The sequence below is a fragment of the Scyliorhinus canicula genome, chromosome 1 (assembly GCF_902713615.1).
Source record: "Scyliorhinus canicula chromosome 1, sScyCan1.1, whole genome shotgun sequence".
NCBI lineage: Eukaryota > Metazoa > Chordata > Chondrichthyes > Carcharhiniformes > Scyliorhinidae > Scyliorhinus > Scyliorhinus canicula.
Genome location: NC_052146.1, coordinates 107526649 through 107549119, shown reverse-complemented (window position 1 = coordinate 107549119; position 22471 = coordinate 107526649). Strand labels below are relative to the sequence as shown.

Genomic DNA, 22471 nt, shown 5'->3' with positions numbered 1-22471 from the left:
TATCCACAGTCGATTTTCCCTCTTTCTTCCGTCCTTCCTTTTTGTTGGTATAAACCTTTGCTGAGCACTGTGAAAAATCGCTTGGAAGGTTCTCCACTGTTCCTCAACTGTTCCACCATAAAGTCTTTGCTCCCAGTCTACCTTAGCTAGTTCTTCTCTCATCCCCTTGTAATCTCCTTTGTTTAAACACAAAACACTAGTATTTGATTTTAATTTCTCACCCTCCACCTGTATTTTAAATTCCACCATATTGTGATCGTTCCTTCCGAGAGGATCCCTAACTATGAGATCATGAATCAATCCTGCCTCATTACACAGGACAAGATCTAGGACCGCTTGTTCCCTCGTAGGTTCCATTACATACTGTTCTAGGAAACTATCGCGGATACATTCTATAAACTCCTCCTCAAGGTTGCCTTGACCGACCTAGTTAAACCAATCGACATGTAGATTAAAATCCCCCATGATAACTGCTGTACCATTTCTACATGCATCAATTATTTCTTTGTTTATTGCCTGCCCCACCATATCGTTACTATTTGGTGGCCGATAGACTACTCCTATCAGTGACTTTTTCGCCTTACTATTCCTGATTTCCACCCAAATGGATTCAACCTTATCCTCCATAGCACCGATGTCATCCCTTACTATTGCCCGGATGTCATCCTTAAATAACAGAGCAACACCACCTCCCTTACCATCCACTCTGTCCTTCCGAATAGTTTGATACCCTCGGATATTTAACTCCCAGTCGTGACCATCCTTTAACCATGTTTCAGTAATGGCCACTAAATCATAGTCATTTATGATGATTTGTGCCATCAACTCATTTACTTTATTCCGAATACTACAAGCATTCAGGTAAAGTACACTTATGTTGGTTTTTTTACCTCTGTTTTGAATCTTAACATCTCCAGTTTTATTCCTTTTGTTATTACTGGGCCTATTCACTGTGCTCCCCTCAGTCACTGTACCTTGTACTGTCGCCCTTTTAGATTTCTGACTATGTCTTCTCTGCCTTGCACTTTTCCCCATGCTTCCTTTTGTTTCTGTCCCTGTTTTACTACCTTCCAACTTCCTGCATCGGTTCCCATCCCCCTGCCACATTAGTTTAAACCCTCCCCAACAGCTCTAGAAAACACCCCCCCTAGGACATCGGTTCCAGTCCTGCCCAAGTGCAGACCGTCCGGTTTGTACTGGTCCCACCTCCCCCAGAACCGGTCCCAATGCCCCAGGAATTTGAATCCCTCCCTCTTGCACCATCTCTCGAGCCACGCATTCATCCTATCTATCCTGACATTCCTACTCTGACTAGCTCGTGGCACTGGTAGCAATCCTGAGATTACTACCTTTGAGGTCCTACTTTTTAGTTTAACTCCTAACTCCCTGAATTCCGCTTGTAGGACCTCATCCCGTTTTTTACCTATATCGCTGGTGCCTATCTGCACCACGACAGCTGGCTGTTCACCCTCCCCCCCCCCCCCAGAATGTCCTGCAGACGCTCCGAGACATCCTTGACCCTTGCACCAGGGAGGCAACATACCATCCTGGAGTCTCGATTGCGTCCACAGAACCGCCTCTCTATTCCCCTTACGATCGAGTCCCTTATCACTATAGCCCTGCCATTTTTCTTCCTGCCCTGCTGTGCAGCAGAGCCAGCCACGGTGCCATGAACCTGGCTGCTGCTGCCTTCCCCTGGTGAGCCATCTCCCTCAACAGTATCCAAAGCGGTATATCTGTTTTGCAGGGAGATGACTGCAGGGGACACCTGCACTGCCTTCCTACTCTTGCTCTTTCTTTTGGTCACCCATTTTCTATCTCCCTCAGTAACCTTCAACTGCGGTGTGACCAACTCGCTAAACGTGCTATACACGACCTCCTCAGCATCGCGGATGCTCCAAAGTGAGTCCATCCGCAGCTCCAGAGCCGTCAAGCGGTCTAACAAGAGCTGCAACTGAACACACTTCTTGCACGTGAAGGAGCCAGGGACAGTGGACGTGTCCCTGAGCTCCCACATCGCACACGAGGAGCATGACACGGGTCTGGGATCTCCTGCCATGTCTTAAACCCGTGGTAAACTTAAACAACTAGAATTTCAAAATAAAAATAAATAAATTAGACAATTAAAAGAAAAAGAGAGACTACTTACCAGTCACTTACCGGGGTTAAAAAGCACCTCCTCACACTCTGCACCGAATTACCTCACTGCACCAAATTACCAAGTTTCAATCCCCCACTCTGGATGAGTCTCACTCCGGATGTGTCTCCTGGAAAAGTGCTAGCTTACTATGTGCGCTGTCTGTCTGTCTTTTATACAGACCTCAGCTAACCGATGACTCAAAAAATACCTTAACTTCAAAGAGAAGAATACAATGTGCCCCTCGGTTTGGCTCAGGTAGCAGCTTCAATCTCAATTTAACAGTTCTGGGGTCAAGCTCTACACAGCAAGACTTCAGCAAATTATGCAAGCCAATACTTCAGTTCAGTATCAAATACACTGCGTCGTCAAATATGCCATATTTCAACTGAAGACTTAACCAGAGGCCTTGTTAGCTCAGGTTGGCATAAACGATCCTATGCATTATTTGGAGAAGGGAGTTCTCTGGGTACCCTGGTCAATTACCTTCAACAACAAAATAATACAGTAACATTTAATTTTCTATGTGCGAGACTGCTTGAACAAATTGTCCGCAGTGCTTGCCTGCAATATGTTGATTATACTTTCAAAAATAAAATTAGAGTACCCAATTATTTTTATTCCAATTAAGGAGCAACTTAGTGGGGCCAGACAAACTACCCTGCACATGTTTGGGTTGTGGGGGGTGAGACCCATGCAGCCACGGGGATAATGGGATGTTGATTATACTTTAATAAAAATGCACCATATATGAGTGGAGCGTGGTGCCAAAATACCTTTGTATGTAAAAGGCATGTTGCTTTGGCACTAAACGCCTCTCCAAGTGCACCAAAGATCTGCTTTGTATCATCAGCAACCTTCCACAACTGGTGGTCCTCCTACAACTGTTACATTTACATTTTAACATCTTCAGTGCATAACTAACTAATCTTGAATTAGAGATTCCAGAAGTGAATGAAGCTAATCATATACCCATCTGGAATGTCCTCACCAATGGCCAAATATACAGCCGTTTTCTAGAAAAAAGACAGAGGTGAGAGGGTGTCACTCAATGTTAAATGCAGACAATAATCTAAAGACAAGATGCTATACTTTTTGCATTTCATTGGAACAATATAGGAGGCCAAGGATAGAGAAGCCAAAGTGTGAGAATTAAAATGACAGGAAACTAGAAGCTCAAAATCATGCATGCTGACTGAATGGAGAAGTCACCATAGTATCAGATGACCACAGGCTGCTTTCCGTTTCTTAAAAAAAATTTAGTGAACCCAATAATTTATTTCCAATTAAGGGGCAATTTTAGCGTAGCCAATCCACCTACCCTGCACATCGTTGGGTTGTGGGGGCGAAACCCACGCAAACACGGGGAGAATGTGTAAACTCCACACTAGCAGTGACCTGGGGCTGGAATCGAACCCGGGTCCTCAGCACCATGAGCAATGCTAACCTCTATGCCACCATGCCGCCCTATGGATCTCCAAGTTAATTTTAAATTATTTCATTTTTGCTGCAGTTCATTGAGAAACCATGACTTCAGAGTTTCCACGGGGTCGTCTTCCCTCTCGCAATGTTCATATGGGAGTTTCCCTTCTCACCATTCAAAATATCACACACTTCCACTGATCACTATTGACAGAACTGAACTGGAGAGTATAGGGTGTGAGGAAATTTGAGTGCTGAATCACTGCTTGTTGATTGCCTCTATGCCCTTCAGCAGTGTAATTAAATGTGGTCTCTTCACATTTGGATTTTTTTTAAGCACAGGTTTTTCACAATTCAACCAGTAGTTACCATTTCCTAAGTTCTGCTTTTGGATGGCTCCAATTTAGTCCACCATCTTGTGGACATTGGTGCTCATCTCAATGTAGAGACTCACATCTATTTGATTGCTAACCTACCTCAACAAGAACTTTGGCATCCTTTTGTTTCTCTCCGCTTCAATAACCCACTTCTCTATAAAACCCATGCCTTTCATTTGTGGACAGAAATAGACCACATGGGTGTTTGGTAATATAGTGGTTGTGCTACTGGACTAGTAATCGAGAAGCATGGACTAATGCTCGAGGGACATGAATTCAAATCCAACCACACCAGCTGGGGAATTTAATTCAATTAATTTAATTAAACTGGAATAAAAATTTACATCAGGAATGGAGAAATCTGTTGTAATTACTCTGTCTGGTCCATGTGACTCCAAACCGATAGTGATGTGGTTGAAGCTTAGCTGCTCTCTGAAATGGCACTGCAAGTTACTCGCTTTCATTCAAGAAGGCAGTTCACCACCACCTTCTTCAGGGCGAATTCAGGACAATAAATTTTAGCTTTTTCAGTGACACCCACATCTCATTAATGAATTAATTAAAAACGCAGCAGTCAGATGTATGGACTCTGATTTTCTGAGATTCCACAAGCTATTTTCCCCTCTGACGCTATATACATCCTTTCAGCAGTTGCATCCCTCTCAAGTTAACTTATCTAGCCATCTTTTATTTAATTGCTGCTTTATTCAATCACCAGAGTCTCATGGTTCTTTTCCTTCTCCCATTATATAAAAATCTATATCATAATCCTTATTACTGTCACAAGTAGGCTTACATTAACACAGCAATGAGGTTACTGTGAAAATCCCCTAGTCGCCACACTCCGGCACCCGTTCAGGTACACTGACGGAGAATTCAGGATGTCCAATTCACCTAACAAACGTCTTTCAGGACTTGTGGGAGGAAATCACAGCAACCAGAGGAGACTCTCACCGACACGGGGAGAACGTGCAGTGACCCAAGCGGGAATCGAACCCGGGTCCCTGGCACTGTGAAGCAACAGTGCTAATCACTGTGCTACCCAGATATTGAGTAACAATGTCCACCATAGCATTTTAACTTGTATTTAAAATTTTACAACTACCATAATTGCAAGAAAAACAGGATGTCAGTATCTTACGTGGGATATACATGCAGAGATTGGAGGTTTGGAGAAATCCTGCACACCAATGGGCAGCCTGGTGGCACAGTGGTTAGCATTGTCGCATCACTGCTGCAGGGATCCGGATTTGATTCTGTCCTTGGGTGACTGTCTTGTGTGGAGTTTGCACATTCTCCCCGAGTCTGCACAGGTTTCCTCCGATGCTCCGGTTTTTTCCCCCAGTCGAAAGATGTGCCGACTAGGTGAGTTAGCCACGCTAAATTGCCCCTTAAGTGTCCAATGGTTAGGTGGGGTTACAGGGACAGTGTGGCAAATTGGGCCGAGGTAGGATGCTCCATCGGAGCAGGGGCCTGTGCAGACCCGATGGGGCTGAATAACCTTCTGCACTGTAGGGATTCTACGGTTCTATGTCCCCACACCCAAGGAATAAAGTTTTTTTTAAATGTACAAATCACTTTCATCATTGGATGCAGGTGAACGTTCATTTAAAGAGGGTCGTAAAATCTGGCGCCAGCTACATTTTCATTTGACTGTTTACAATGTGCAAACTGGAGCTGAAATTTGTAAAACCAATATATCGCCAATTAAAATAACACAGCATATTTTTATAGCATGAATGTCAGAAATTTACTTTCATAAAATTGTGTATGCAATTTTTTTAAATGCTACTTCTTGGATGGCGTGTGGTGTAGTGGTTAGCACAGGGACTGCAGCATTATTGAATCCCGGCCCTGGGTCACTATCCCGTGCGGATTTTGCACATTCTCCCCATGTCTGTGTGGGTTTCACCCCAACAACCCAAAGATGTGCAGGTTAGATGGATTTGCCACGCTAAAATAGCCCCATCATGGGGAAAAAATAATTGGGCACTCTTTTATTAAAAATATAAAATAAAAATGCTTTCTTGTGCTTCAGTTTATTCCCTGTTCATGAAGGCAGGTTGTTCACTTGAAAATCTGTTATAGTCTTTGAAATGTGAAGTTTCACAGATACTTACATCGGGATATTCTTTCACAGGCACAAATAGTTTTTCTTGTAACTGCATAATAGGTCCTATGGGGTCTGGTAGGTCCATTGGCAGCTTGTCTACAAGGCCATTCATTGTATCAGTATACATGTCCTTTCGTACTCTGCTTATTTCTGCAAAAAAAAAGAGATTTCAACACTCAAAAGGAAAAGTTCAGAAACAATTTGCAAGTGGCAACAAATCTTAGGCCTTGACAAAGTTGATTTCGTTTCCAGTGAAGACTGCACAAAAATATTATATGGTGGAATCATACCCTAGTTTTTGCTCCCAACAGCTTCTTGGTTAACAATCAGAGCACCAAATCTTCAAGGAGATTGGGGGGGGGGCAGTGATTTGTACACATTCTTACAATTCAATAGCAAGAGAAAAACTTGCAATGGATGAAGACAGTCAGAGCAAATGCACAGAACACTTGGCTCTTGAAAAAAAACTGCCAACATCAGGTGCAATAGATTTTCCACTGGGGTTAAAACACAAACCCATGCTGGTGAAAAAAATCAGTTGAAGAATCACATTAGCAAAGGCTACAACAATCCACTAGTGAAAAGTTGCCAAATCTGTAACCAGGATTAATCTGTGATGACACATGCTTAGAAGAGTTATGTTAAATTGAGGCATTGGAGTTCAGTGAAATGTAATTAAAATAATGCAACATTAAGGAAATGGCTTTGCAAATGTTACTTGCCCACGCTGGCCACGGGCAGCACGGTGGTGCAGTGGTTACCTCTTGGCACCAAGGATCCTGGTTCGATCCTGGCCTCGGGTCAGACTGTGTGCAGTTTGCACATCTCCCTGTGTCTGCGTGGGTCTCACCCACAACTCAAAGACGTGCCTGGTAGGTGGATTTGCCCTGCTAAATCACCCCAAATTGCGAGGGGGAAAAATTCCCCCTCTGGCCTACAGTCGGGCAAGTAACTTATTCTGGAACAAGCTGCCTCTGGACAGGATATTACCTCAATAGCAGCTTTAAAAAGTGAAGTTAGCCATAACAAAACTGACTGGGTTATTTAAAAACAGGTTTTGCATTTAGTAAAAGGAATACAATAAAGCAGTTGTCTGAGAGTGTGATCCTTGAAACATATCTGTATAATTAAGTCACCCTTTTTGCAAAACAAGAGCTGGCAATAACATTCTGTTGCAGTTCTTTGGTAGTCCATGAAAACCAAATTGTAAAGACAGGAAACTTTCCCAGTTAAGTATTTTATCCTTCAAAAATTTTTTTTTAAAAGGGCTAGTCTAAATACTGATCTCAAAGATTTACTTTGTTTTAATTTTATTCGAGGTGGTGAGCCAATGCACAGAACACAAATCAGAATATTAAAAAAAAAACAGTATGAAGATTAACCACATTACTTCTACAATTGTGGAGGTTTACAAGACCTTCATGACAAAGTAACATTCATCCTTCCCCCACCTCACAAAGCCAACTATATTATATATGGAATGCTAATATGGCTGTACCAAAAATACCTGGAGAAACCAGAGAAAAACACAGCATGCACCACAGCTGGTTCGGCGCAGGCTATAAAAACACAAACCTCAGTAACTCAACTCGAGTAACACCGTTCCCTCTCCCACCACCGTCTGTGGTCAGAAATGCCAAGTAAAGAACTGGCTTTGTAAGTGAGGAGCCTCTCAAATGTTATAGTTTGTCTGGAAGAAGATATTTCCTAACCAGGGGTATTCTAATTCTATCTTAGCCAGAAACTGCAGGTCCACAACACTACTAGAACAGGAAAATAGTGTGCACCACTAAAGTACAGGAGATGTCACCCCAACATACATGGTGGGAAAATGCAACTAGAGCTATATGAGAGGATACTTCATTCAAAATAAAAACATGGACTTTTCCCTTCTTTGAAGTAATGCATCTTCTCACAGCAAATACCAAAGATTGCTTATAATGGGTGGAAATGAACCATTGGAAGCTTAGATCCTGCTCTGAGCCTAGCTGAAATGTGTTGCAGTCTAAACTCAAGAAGTTCTAAAGAATTTTGGGATTCTCCACATTTGCAGCACCCTTTTGAGGAAATTCTGCTTAATTGAGGGTGCAAAAGTCATATCAAAAACCACAACAGATTTGGCAGAATTGCTTGTGCAAGCCTTCAACATCTTGTTTCAAAAATACCTCCAACTAATTAAGTGTACATACTGAAGTAATAAGAATCGTTCCATGAAGATGGAGGGGTGCACTAATTTGTTTTCCGATCACGGTACATATAAACAAAATCCATGTTTTTTTTTCCAATTAAGGGACAATTTAGCATGACCAATTTCCCAACCTGCACATCTTTGGGTTGTGGGGGTGAGACGCAGGAAGACAGGGAAAATGTGCAAACTCCACACGGACAGTGACCTGGGGCCAGGATTGAACCTGGGTTCTCAGCGCCGTGAGGCAGCAGTGCTAACCACTGCTCCAGCCTGCCCACACAAAATCCATGTTAGTTTAAGGCAAATGGCTGCACCGCAGTCTTATTTTCAGATAGTACATCATTCATGGAAGAACGCAATTGATCAACATGTCTACAACTAACATTAACAGCTTCCACCACATCCATTTCTGTAAGCTTATCTACTGCTTCAATTTGACAACTCCCAAAATAAACCAGCATGTACAGCATCAAAAGATAATGTCAAGCCTTATCAAATAGGCAAAACTCTAATCTACAGAATGTGAAATCTACTCTACATGACATCCCAATCTTCCTATGGGAAAATAAGAGTGGCACGTGCTCATCTTACTAATCGCGCTGGAGGAATGTGAACAATAGCATACAAAGTTACATTTAAATCAAATTTTAAACCTACAGTACTACATTATGCATCAAAGCAACTCAAAAGAATTGTTAAATAAAGACTCAAATGCGCAAGAAAAGAACCCAAAAAATGGCAAAGAATAAACAAACTGCCAGAACCCTTTAAAAAAAGCATCACCGCTGTTCGCCATATGAACCCACCCATGTTAATATACTGTTGCACATATCAGACTAATGGAATGTCTTTATCCCTAGAATACATTAATTCTCCCAACCCTTAATGGTATTTCAAAGGACATCTACCACATTTGTCATTGCCATGGCTTGAACATGAAGTATATTTTACTCTGAGGAATCCAAAAGAAACAAGAAACTTAGTGTACTGTGAGAGGTGTTGAGAACTTTCTGTGTGGGCCTCCGTTACGTTTAATTGCAACAGCTTTTGCCTTTTCAATTTTGTGGGGATGGAGTTTTGGGAAAGGCTTTCTAGCCCCACCCATTGTGTCAGTGACATATAAAACCCAAAGTTGAAAGACCAAGATCTGTTGGCATCAGCAAATAGAGGCATATCCAGATTAATCGCGATCATGAATTTAAGTTATGTGGAAATGCCGGCGCTAGACTGGACTGGGGTGGGCACAGTAAGCAGTCGCACAACACCAGGTTAAAGTCCAATAGGTTTATTTGAAATCACAAGCTTTCAGATGAAGTGATGGAGGAGCAGCACTCCGAAAGCCTGTGATTTAAAATAAACCTGAAACTTTAACCTAGAGTTGTGAGACTTCTTTCTATGAATTTAAATGTTTACATGCAGGTTCTAAATACATTCTACATACATACTTACATGCCCATAACTAATTTTGGGGACACTGACCAACAAGGTCCAAGATCAGCTAGATCAGCTGTTTCTTTGGTACAAGAAAAAGAGCAAGCTTGCATTTACACTGCACATCATGCACCTTAAATTAATTGTATTCAGAAGGTATGCAGATGGCTGGTCTTATGGAAATCATGCATAATGCCAGTAACTGAAAAGGTCAGGAGGAAAAATTGGTCAATTTCTGTACAATAGTAAAACCATTCCCTCTTCATCAGCTTTTTCAGGTTTCTCTGCTTCAAGCAATAATTTAATGAGAAACTGAACTGCCACAAGAATCTCATTAAGTAAACACAAATATAAAGCTATTTTAATCAAAGGATTGCATCCCCTAGGACATCTAAAGTACTACAGAATAGAGACCAAACCTGCCCAAATAAATTAATCTGGGAGTCCAGAGGTACAAGCAGCACAAGCAAAGGAGAAGACATTAAAAAGGTCACACTGCAGTCAGAATTGGATAAAGTAGCAACCAAACAAAACCAAATCATTGCAAAAGCTAGCAGAGGACAAAATTAGTATAATGCACCACTGACACTTTAGCAATTACATGTGCGCAAAGATTGCCTGTGAACTATACCAAAAGTCACACAACTATGCTTTGCTCTAGTAACCCTGGAGTATAAAATAAAAAATGTGATGCAACAGGAACCACATCACATGTTCTGCAAAGAAACAAGACTACGTAAAAGGATTATTAGATCCTACCACACACATGAGCAGTGTGTGCAGTAGGAAAAGAAAGGCAACAAAATATAATCTTTATTAGTGTAACAAGTCGACTTACATTAACACTGCAATGAAGTCTGCCATCACCAAACTTCTGATTTGGTTAGATGCCTTTGCACAGGCTTGGGGATGCCTGTGTCACCAGTTCCTGATGGATGGATTACACATCTAGACATAATCCCAATATCAATTTTCAGTTCCAGCTATGTAAAAGCAGTTTCAACAACCCAAAGTGATCTGACAATTGAGCACTTCAATTTCTGCAAACCTAAAATAAGACTAGAAATTGTTGGATACATGCATAGCCAGAATATAAAGGAAGACTTTGTGATGAAGGAGCTTGAAAATGGTTCTTTCCTATCGAGTTAGAAAAAAATATTGCATGCACTTAACTAGGGATTAGAAAAGGCTCGTTTTAATTCAGAAATTCATTTTATTCTTTCACAGGATGAGAGCATCACTGGCAAGGCCAGCATTTACTGCTTCTTGGAACTGTTACACTCTACTTGTGCACTCCATTTGTGCAGGAGGCACTAAAGCATCTTCATTATTCAGAAACAATAGATTCAAATTCTTCGCTTCGGAAACCTCCATACAATTTGCCATGCAAATGCAGATTTAACACCTGCCCGTTTACTTCCACACGGTCCAAGGCCCTAAACAGCCTTAGCAGGTAAAGCAGTGATTTGTATGTACTTCTTTCAATCTAGCTTACTGAATTGACTGCTTGCAATATGATATCTACACTAGGAGACCCAAAACATTGGTTACTCTTTGCAGAACACCTCCAGAACACCTCCACAGCTTCCTGTGGCCTGCCATTTTAATCCATCATCATCTCACACTGACATCTGTCCTTGGATTGCTGCACTGTTCCAGTGAAACGCAACACAAGATGAGACGCTGTTTCTCAAGCTTTCAATTTGGCAGCCTTCCATACTGTACATTCACCAATTGCAGACCAAAAACTGTTCTCAGCCACCCTCTTCCCATTTTGTTTCTTTTTCTTTGCATGTTTTGGTTTTCCCCTTATCAGATAGCAGCACCAAGATCTCCAAGCACATCTGGTTTCTTTTCCTGCTCCTTCACCATTCCCTTCGACCCTGCAATTCATTCTCTCATAACTTCCATCCTATTACAGAGCTTCCGTTGCCTCTGTCCCACCCACTCCTTGCTCAAATCCTAATACTGTACATCTCTAACTTTTCATCGACCCGAAATGTTAACTCCGTTTCTCTCTCCATAGATGCTGCCTGACCTGCCAAGCATTCCAGCACTTTTTGTTTTTATACAGATTGTACCCTGGCTATTGACAGCCTTCCTCACCCATTTGTCATGCTGTAATCTCATCATTAGGATACGAGCACAGCTTAGACCCAAACAACCTACTACAAATTTGTATTCGATGACTAGACTAAGACTAGGTCTAAGGATTGCAGTGTAAGGACTGCTACATTTAATGCAAGTAAAGTTAAGCATTGTTGAGGTTAGTGATCAGCTGTTACATGGCAAACGTGCCTTTATTAAGCACGGATTGTGTTTTTTTTTAATTTATGGATTTCAAGAATGCATATCATGGGACGGCACAGTGGCGCAGTGGTTAGCACTGCTGCCTCATGGTGCTGAGGATCCACGGTCGATCCCGGCCCCGGGTCACTGCCCATGTGGAGTTTGCACATTCTCCCCATGTCTAAGTGGGTCTCACCCCCACAACCAAAGATGCGCAGGGTAAGTGGATTGGCCTGCTAAATTGCACCTCAATTGGAATTTTTTTATTAAAGAATGCATACCGTAAGAGAAAATCATATGAAATATGGATATGCAATATTGCATTAGCTGCAGAGCCATGCTCAGTATTTCTAATGCTCCAGGTAGCAACATAGCACACAAACTATACAGCTGATACAGTATGATGGGTGTACCAAAACCAACACTCCAGCTGATGTTCCGATTGTCTTTTAACAGAAGAAATCCAAATTAAATTGGTTAATACAGGATTTAAAAACAATATCAGAGTCACATCCTTTCTGCAAGCACAGAAGCAAATTTCACAATACCCAATTACTACTGGAACAATTGTGTTGTCAAATAACTACATAAAATTATCTGCTCATAAAAGTTAAAAATTAGAGTAACATCAGATCAACTACAGTTTCAGCTTTGCTACACTTTCAATATCTCGTCAATGAGCCACAGCTGGTTCTACAACAAAGTTATCCTTAAAAAAGACACATTTTAGACACTGCATTTATCGATTCTACTCCTTACACCGTTCATAGACGTTTACAGCACACAAGGAGGCCATTCGGCTCATTATTGACCAAAGATCTGACTACACTAATCCCATTTTCCAGCGCTTGGCCCATAGCCCTGGAGGTTATGGCAGCCTACTTCCTGGTATTTCAGAAACAATTTTTGAGCTAATATTTACTGTTCTTGCATATAGAGTATTTTTTTTCCTGCAACCATCAGTAGGTTGCAAGCTTTAAACTGAAAGGTCTGAAGGTGGATAAATCACCTGGACCGGATGAACTACATATACACCAGGGCTCTAAAAGAGATAGCTCAGGAGATTGTGGAGGCATTGCTGATGATCATTCAGGAATCACTGGAAGCAGGAAGGGTCCCAGAGGACTAGAAAATGACTAATGTAACACCACTGTTTAAGAAGGGAGGGAGGCAGAAGACAGGAAATTATAGGCCGGTTAGCCTGACTTCGGTCATTGGTATGATTTTAGAGTCCATTATTAAAGATGAGATCGCGGGGTACTTGGAAGTGCATGATAAAATAGGTCTGAGTCAGCACGGCTTCATCAAGGAGAGGACGTGTCTGACAAATCTGTTAGAGTTCTTTGAGGAAGTAACAAGGAAACTAGACAACGGAGAACCAGTGAATGTGATTTATTTAGATTTCCAGAAGACCTTTGAAAGGTGCCACATAGGAAACTGTTAAATAAGTTAAGAGCCCATGGTTTACAGGTAAGATCCTGGCATGGATAGAGGATTGGCTGACTGGCAGAAGGCAGAGAGTGGGGATAAAAGGGTCTTTTTCAGGATGGCAGATGGTGACTCGTGGTGTACCTCAGAGGTCAGTGCTGGGACCACAACTTTTCACAATATACATTAATGATCTGGAGGAAGAAACTTGATGCACTGTTGTTAAGTTTGCAGATGTTACAAAGATCTGTAGAGGGGCAGGTAGTATTGAGGAAGCAGACGGGCTTCAGAAGGACTTGAACAGGCTAGACAGGCTAGGAGAGTGGACAAAAAAGTGGTAGATGGAATACAATGTGGAAAAGTGTGAGGTTATGCACTTTGGAAGGAGAAATAGAGGCATAGACTATTTTCTAAATGAGAAGATGCTTAGGAAATCAGAAGTACAAAAGGACTTGGGAGTCCTTGTTCACGATTCTCTGAAGGTTAACGTGCAGGTTCAGTCGGCAGTTAGGAAGGCAAATGCAATGTCAGCATTCATGTTGAGAGGGCCAGAATACTAACCAGGGGTGTACTTCTGAGGCTACAAGGCTCTGGTCAGATCCCATTTGGAGTACTGGTAGCAATTACGGGCCCCATATCTAAGGAAGGACGTGCTGGCCTTGGAAAGGATTCTGAGGAGGTTCAGAAGAATGAAGAGCTTGTCGTATGAGGAATGATTGAGGACTCTGGGTCGGTACTCGTTGGGAGTTTAGAAGGATATGGGGGGGATCTTATTGAAACTTTCAGGATACTGTAAGGCCTGGATAGAGTGGACGTGGAGAGGATGTTTCCACTTGTAGGAAAAACTAGAAGCAGAGGACACAATCTCAGACTAAAGGGACGATCCTTTAAAAACAGAGATGAGGAGGAATTTCTTCAGCCAGAGGGTGGTGAATCTGTGGAACTCTTTGCCACAGAAGGCCAATCACTAAGTATCTTTAAAACATAGGTAGATAGGTTTTTGATCAATAAGAGGATCAGGAGTTATGGGGAGAAGGCAGGAGAATGGGGATGAGAAAGATATCAGCCATGATTGAATGGCAGAGCAGACTCGATGGGTCAAGTGAACTAATTCTGCTCCTATTTCTTATGGTCTGAATAACCAACAGATAGCAAATGCTACGAAAGTTATTTCATCACATAATGCGAGATTTGGAGGACAAAGTCAACAGCCAATGCCAAGTACAACCATGAATACAGAAACAAAATATCCCAGTAGTTACTGCTCAACTTAAGTAAAATTAAAATGGTATATTATTGAGATTAGATTAAATGTAAAATTTGCCTAGAGCAATTTGGTATAGCTAAATCAGTTATTGACTTCAAAATGCATAATAATTAGACAATAAAGCAAGATACCAGATTATGGATATTAATAGAAATAAGAGTAGCTCATGAAGAGCAGTCTCTTCCTCAAGTTAACCTCACCTATCCACTGTCTTTTCCCGAAAGATCCCAAACATATCCATCTATCTAAATGACTTAAAGCCTTCGCATTTGTATGAACACCATACATTTATATGCATCCATCTGCCCAGTTCCTTTATTTCCCCAGCAGTGATATCAGATTTGAATACAGGAGTCATTGTATTTTTTGTTGTCTCTTTTGATATGCGCACTGTATTCGTTAATTGAAATTGGCTTTTCTGGGCACAGTGAGGCAGTGGTTAACAGTGCTGCCTATGGCGCTGTGCATATGGGTTCGATGCCAGCCCTGGGTCACTGGCCATGTGGAGTTTGTAAATTCTCCCCGTGTCTGTGTGGGTTTCACCCCCGCAACCCAAAGATGTGCCGGTTAGGTGGATTGGCCACACCAAATTGCCCATTAATTGGAAAAAAAATATGACAACTGAGAAAATACTCAAGAAAATAAAACCATGGTGAGGCCTGATAAGAGATCACGGTAATGATAGATCAAGGAAATTAAAATGTTTTTATGGGCGCGATGTTGGCACAGGGATTAACACGACTTCGTCACGGCGCCAAGGATCCGGTTCGACCCCAGTCCTGGGTCAGTGTTTGCACATTCTCACCTCCACAACCAAAAGATGTGCAGGGTAGGTGGACTGGCCACGCTAACTTTCCCATTAATTGGAAAAAAAGAATCGGGTACTCAAAAAAAAAAGAGCGTTTCTATGGGGTAGACAGAGAAAATATTTCACTTGGGAGTACAATGTGTGATCTGCAGGCATCTGTGTCAGGTGTTGCTTGAAATGAAAATAAAAATCGCTTATTGTCACAAGTAGGCTTCAATGAAGTTACTGTGAAAAAGCCCCTAGTCGCCACATTCCAGCACCTGTCTGGGGAGGCTGATACGGGAATCGAACCATGCTGCTGGCCTGCTTTAAAAGCCAGAAATTTAGCCCAGTGAGCAAAGTCAGCCCCTCTTGAAGTATGAATGGAGGTTTGTGCATTCTCTGAATCCTCAACTTCATATTTGCATATTTCCAAAGGGATGCCTCAGTGAGTTCAGTGCCTTCCTGAATAAACCTTTTCCATTTTGGTTAGCCACAAGCCAAGATCTCCCATATGCCAGTGGGGATGTTTGGCCTCTTCAGGAATACTCTGGAGGACATGCCTAAAGCATTTATGCTCCTGGGAGTCTCCTACTTTGACTGAATTCAAGCAGAGCAGTTGCTTCAGGAATCTGGTATCAGGCATGCAAATACCATGTCCTGCCCAGTGGAGCTGGTTTTGACTGGTTCTTGCCTCCAATGCATGCCGACTTGGGAGGGACCACATTATTTGCCACTGGATTTAGAGAATCTTGCGAACACACCACAGATGGTACTTCTTAGTGCTTTGCAGTACCCGTTGCCCAAATCTGGAAGAATATAGGAGCTTCCCAGTAAACCATAGTTTTCAAACCAAAGACTCCAAAAAAAAAATGATAAGCATGCAAAATACAGAGGGTGGCATGTGGCACAGTGGTTAGCACTGGGACTGCGGCTCTGAGGACCCGGGTTCAAATTATGGCCCTGGGTCATTGTTCATGTGGAGTTTGCACATTCTCCCCGTGTCAGCATGGGTTTCACCCCCACAACCCAAAGATGTGCAGGTTAGGTGGATTGGCCAGACTAAATTGCCCCTTAATTAGAAAAAAATAATAATAGGGTACTCTAAATTTATTTTTAAAATGACAAGCATGCAAAATATAGTACACGGCTTAGTTGAATACAGCTATACTGTTTGCCTCATGGGGAAGTTGGATAACTGCACAAGGTTGAAAGGAACAGATGGATATGCTGACAAGGTTAGAAGAGGTCAGGGAACAGTTCACCTGAAGCGCAAATGTTGGCATAATTCAGCAGAGCCACAATGGTTGCTGCACTGTAGATTCAATGTAACACTATCCTTTCACTATCCAAATAGATGCTTTTCCAACCTCACACACAAAATGAAGAGGAGCAACATCCTCAGTCTTGTCCACTCGAGATAGATGTACCGGAGTCTTAAATACAAAAGCAGACCTCTTCACCCCGTTTTCTCACACCTTGGGAAGAGGTCATCCTCTCCTTGAAACAAATATTTGGAGCTAAATAACATTAATCTTTCTGTATCTTTTAACTTTTTGAAGCAATATGATTCTGTTCATTTAAGGAGATTTGCTTACCCAAGTGAACACTTTCTACATAACTGGGGGGGGGGGGCTTCCTCTAATCCATGGCCTGCCAGCTGCAGTGTTGATGCCACAAGAGAGGAAAAAAGGGGTCAATTTCAACAGCTTTTTTAATTGATTGAACAGGCCCATGTGTTGGCAGTATCCAAATGACAGCAAATGGAATTAGCCGGAGTTCCTATTCAAGGGCCTACAATTCATTCCTTTGATTGCAAAAGGATAACAATAATTTTAAAATTTCACCAAATGCCATTACCAAATTTCACTTTTTATGATCCTCACCCAAGCTTCTTTCTTGTCTAAAGGTCTGCTTTTATAAACCAGAGGTTGAGTTTCTGTAATGTCATGACAAGCTAAGTTTGAACTTTCTTCCCCACAGGATGATGGGGACCCATTACAAGCAGGGACAAAGTTTAAAAAAAGAAATGGCAGAAGTTAAAACAAATGCTTTTTGCCTGTCTTCATGGAAGGAGATACAAAACAACCCTTCTGATATACTAGAGCACAGTAAGTAGTCTTTTGGAGCACTGCTCCTTTCACCTGAGGAAGGAGCAGTGCTCCGAAAGCTAGTGATTCGAAACAAACCTGTTGGACTTTAACCTGGAAAGACTTCTTACTGTGCTCACCCCAGTCCAACGCCGGCCACATCACAATATATTAGAGATCAATGGAACTAGCAAGATTGAGGACCTGAAAGAAAATAACATTTGTAAAAAATAGCACTGAAGAAATTAATGAGACTGAAAATTCGATCAGATGATCCACAATCCAGAGTGCTGGAAGAGGTGGCTTCCAAAATACTACAGACTCTGTCACGGTTCCCGCAGATTGGAAGGTAGTAAGTGTAACCCCCCCTATTTAATAAAGAAGGGAGAAAGAAAGAACTATACAGGCCGTTAGACTTACATCTGTGGCAGAGTATGGAAAATGGGAAGTTATCCACCAAGACAAAAAAAGGACGGGATAACTGGACACTTGTAAATAATGGTAGGACTGGACAAGAGTCAACATGGATTTATGAAAGGGAAATCATGTTTAATAAACCTATTGGGAGTCTCAAACAAAATTAGGGCACATGGCATTTGGCTAATATACTGGCATGGATTGAAAATTGGTTAAAGGACAGAAAAGAGAGTAGGAATAAATGGTTCACTCTCAGGTTGGCAGACTGGGTTACTACAAGGATCAGTGCTTGGGCCCCAGCTATTTGTCACCTGGGCAGCATAGTGGTTTGCACTGTTGCTTCACAGCGCCATTGTTGCGGTTCGATTCCCGGCTTGGGTCACTGACTGTGCGGAGGTTGCACGTTCTCCCTGTGTTTGCATGGGTTTCCTCCCACAAGTTCAGAAAGTCGCGCTGTTAGGTGAATTGGACATTCTGAATTCTCCCTCCGTGTACCCGAACAGGCGCTGGAATGTGGCGACTGGGGGATTTTCACAGTTACTTCATTGCAGCGTTAATGTAAGCCTACTTGTGACAATAAAGATTATTTATATCTCTGATTTGGGTGAGGAGATCAAATAACATTTCCAACTTTGCTGATATTGAGAAAACCTGCTTGGTATGTGACTTGTTAGGAGAATGCAAAGATGCTTCAAGGGGATTTAGAAAGGCAAAGTGAGTTGGCAAGATGGCAGATGGAAAATGTGGAAAAATGTAAAGTTATCTAGTTCAGTAGCAAAAACAGAAATCCAGACTATTCCTTAAATGAAGGGAGATTGAAAAGTGTTGATGTTGAAAAGTCACTTTTAAAAAAAAAAGTGCAGATCAAGCAATTAGCATGGGAAATGGTATGTTGGCATTTCGTGCCGTAGCACAGTGGTTAGCACTGTCGCTTCACAACACCAGGGCCCCCAGGTTCGATTCCAGCTTGTGTCACTGTTTGCATGTTCTCTGCGCCTGTTTCCTCTGGGTGCTCCGGTTTCCTCCCACAAGTCCCAAAAGACGTGCTTGTTAGGTGAATTGGACATTCTGAATTCTCCCTGTGAACCCGAACAGGCACTGTAGTGTGGCGACTAGGGGATTTTCACAGTAATGTCATTGCAGTGTAAATGCAAGTATACTTGTGACAATAATAAAGATTATGTTATTGCAAGAGGATTTCAGTACAAGAGTAAAGTCTTGCTCCAATTGTGTAAAGCCTCGGTGAGACCATACCCGGAGTATAGCGTGTAATTTTGGAAAAGAAAATATGCACTTGCTATAGAGCGATTGCAACAATGATTCCTGAGGTGGCAGGATTGTCCTGTAAAGGAGAGGAGACTGGGTCTGTATTCTCTGGAATTTAGAATGAGGTGGCTTCACTGGGGCAAAATTCTTAAAGGGCTCAATAGGGTAGATGCAGGTGGTTCTTTTCCTCGACTGGGGATAGAGGTCCAGAATCACAGATAGCATCTCAGAATAAGAGGTTGCCATTTAGAACTGCAAATTTTTAGAATTCTATACCCCCAGAGGCCTGTGGCGGTTCAGATGTTCAAGACAGAGATTGATAGAGTTCTACATAATAAAGGCATCAAGGTATATCGGAGATAATGGTGGTACCTAATTGAATGACGAAGGGTCGAATGAATCACTCCTACTTCTATGTTCCAATAATCTGTTAAATGCCAGAAACAAAACTTTGACTCGAAACACTTTGCTTATACGGTGGCCATATTTCCCCACTCAGCAACTCCAGAAAGCTGAAGCTAACTGAAGTACTCAATAGCTATTCAGCACGAACTCAGGAAAGACAGAATGTGGAACTTCCTTCGACATACCTACATCGATTGGACTAAAATTGAACACATTTATTTTGAACGTTAAAAGTTTTTAAGTTCTCCTTTTGCAATGGTTGCATTAAGCTCAGTCAATATCCCATGTCAACTTTGTTTAAACCCTTGCTCACAGCAAAGTTACAATCTTAAGTCAAAAAGTTGTCGGCATTAATAAGCCACAGCACAGATTTATTTTCCAAGAATGGAAGGGAAATGTGACACAGTCGGTGCACCAAAGACATTGCAGCCTGTCATATGCCATAATATTTCTGTGACAACCGCAGGATCTCTCAGTGAAGTACAGTGTATGAACGGGGAGGTTAAATTCTGCTGCATAATCGCTAGGCGAGGAGAATTCTTTCGAGGGTTAAACTGCAAAAACACATCTGTCATTGACACCTCCAGAAACTCAATATGAACAACAGTGGTAGATTCTAAACCATTGCTTCCTGGCCGTCACAAAGTCTTGACAATGCAGGGCATTTCTTCAACAGATTGCCAACTCAGAAGCAACTTTAAAAGGGAGGTCCTAGATCTTCGGCTGTGCAGTTCTCTTGCCAGTTTTTGCTACCACCAGCTCTGGCAACACAAACTGTTGTCATCTAATAAAAGCAAATTACTGCAGATGCTGAAATCTGAAACAAAAGAAAAAAATGCTGGAAAATCTCAGCAAGTCTGGAAGCATCTGTAGGGCGAGAAAAGAGCTATCGTTTCGAGTCCAATGTTGTCATCTAAAGTGGACCTACAAAGAGGATGCACACTGAAATCAAGCAATCAATTCTGCATAGAAATAATCAAAATGCAGCAAAAACTCATATCACAGTGACCTGTGACATCACAATGGTACAGGTACTAGAATCTAACAAGAGAAAACAAATGTTCTTAACAGTTTAATACAAGAGTTAGGTTGCTGTATTTGATCTTACAGAAAGCATAATATAGATTTTTGATGCGAAAAGTGCAACCAAAACAAAAAAAGTCATAAATTCACTACTTCCACAGACATTTCAAGCATAAAGCTTGGAGTAAGAAATAGCCATTTGGTTCATCTAAATCACCAATCCCCAGCATCATCCATTGATAAGACGTGAGCACACATGCACATCTACTAACCACGTCCCTCTTTGAAGCAAGTTGAAGAAATGTTTATCGCTTTCCAATGATGTAAACGATTGTAGTCCAAGTCAAAAAAGAGAATTATTTCCCAACTTCTAGATAGCATTTCAAGTCAGTCATGCACAAGCTTCTGCAAGACAAACTTTCTAAACATCAGTAGACTTCAACAAAGGTGATGTATGTTTTTACAATTTAAAAAAATCTCAGCTTACTTTCTTGCTGGCAAGAAGCTTTGATTTGCACATCTGTACAACTTTTATCTGTAACTATGTAATTTTTTGAATACAGAGCAGTCTCCTTTACAACATTTCTACAACAACCCATTATGATGCTCCCTGAAGCCATTTTTAGTTTACGTCTGTTTAAATGTATTATTGCAGACACAAAAGCTGCCCTAATTTCTGAAATACAGAATTTGAATAAAAATATGATCAGCGGCAAGGTAGCACAATGGTTAGCACTGTTGATTCACAGTGCCTGGGACCCTGGTTCGATTCCTAGATTAGGTCACTGTCTATGCAGAGTCTACACGTTCTCCCAGAGTCTGCATGGGTTTCCTCTGGGTGCTCTGGTCTCCTCTAGGTGCTCCGGTTTCCTCGCACAAGTCCCGAAAGACGTGCTTGTTAGGTGAATTGGACATTCTGAATTCTCCCTCTGTGTATCCGAACAGGTGCCAGAGAGTGTGGTGACTGGTGCATTTTCACAGTAACTTCATTGCAGTGTTAATGTAAGTATACGTAATGATCTGGAAGAAGGAACTGAAGGCATTGTTGCTAGGTTTGCAGATACAAAGATCTGTAGAAGGACAGGTAGTACTGAGGAAGCAGGTGGGCTGCATAAGGACTTGGGCAGGCTAGAAGAGTGGGCAAAAAAAGTGGCAGATGGAATACAATGTGGAAAAGTATGAGGTCATGCACTGAAAGGAGAAATAGAAGCATAGGCTATTTTCTAAATGGGGAGATGCTTAGGAAATCAGAAACACAAAGGGACTTGGGAGTCCTTGTTCACGATTCTCTTAAGGTTAACAGGTGCAGGTTCAGTCGGCAGTTAGGAAGGCAAATGCAATGTTAGCATTCGTGTCGAGACGGCTAGAATACAAGATCAGGAATGTATTTCTGAGGCTTTATAAGGCTCTGGTCAAACCCCATTTAGAGTATTGTGTGCAGTTTTTGGCCCTGTATCTAAGGAAGGACGTGCTGGCCTTGGAAAGTGTCCAGAGGAGCTTCACAAGAATGATCCCTGCAATCAAGAGCTTGTCGCATAAGGGAAAATTGAGGACTCTGGGTCGGTACTCGTTGGAGTTCAGAAGGATGAGGGGGGGATCTTATTGAAGCTTTCAGGATACTGTGAAGCCTGGATAGAGTTGATGTGGAGAGGATGTTTCCACTTGTAGGAAAAACTAGAACCAGAGTTCACAATCTCTGACTAAAAGGGACGATGCTTTAAATCCTAAATGAGGAGGAATTTCTTCAGCCAATGGGTGGTGAATCTGTAGAACTTGTTGCTGCAGAAGGCTGTGGAGGCCAAATCACTGAGTGTCTTTAAGACAGAGATAG

The 22471-nt window shown here is 41.9% G+C and overlaps 1 protein-coding gene across 9 annotated transcripts in view; it reads right to left on the bottom strand.

Annotated features, from left to right (window-relative positions):
* Positions 1–22471, bottom strand: part of LOC119966025 (protein quaking-like) — a 145206-nt gene that overhangs the window by 107122 nt on the left and 15613 nt on the right. For all 9 annotated transcript variants that reach the window (XR_005460665.1, XR_005460666.1, XM_038797210.1 and 6 more), the window contains exon 2: positions 6057–6199. Coding sequence is in view for 7 of the 9 variants with exons in the window: in XM_038797210.1 (XP_038653138.1) it covers positions 6057–6199 (143 nt within the window). In the remaining 2 variants the exon portion in view is untranslated. The remainder of the gene's footprint in view (positions 1–6056; positions 6200–22471) is intronic.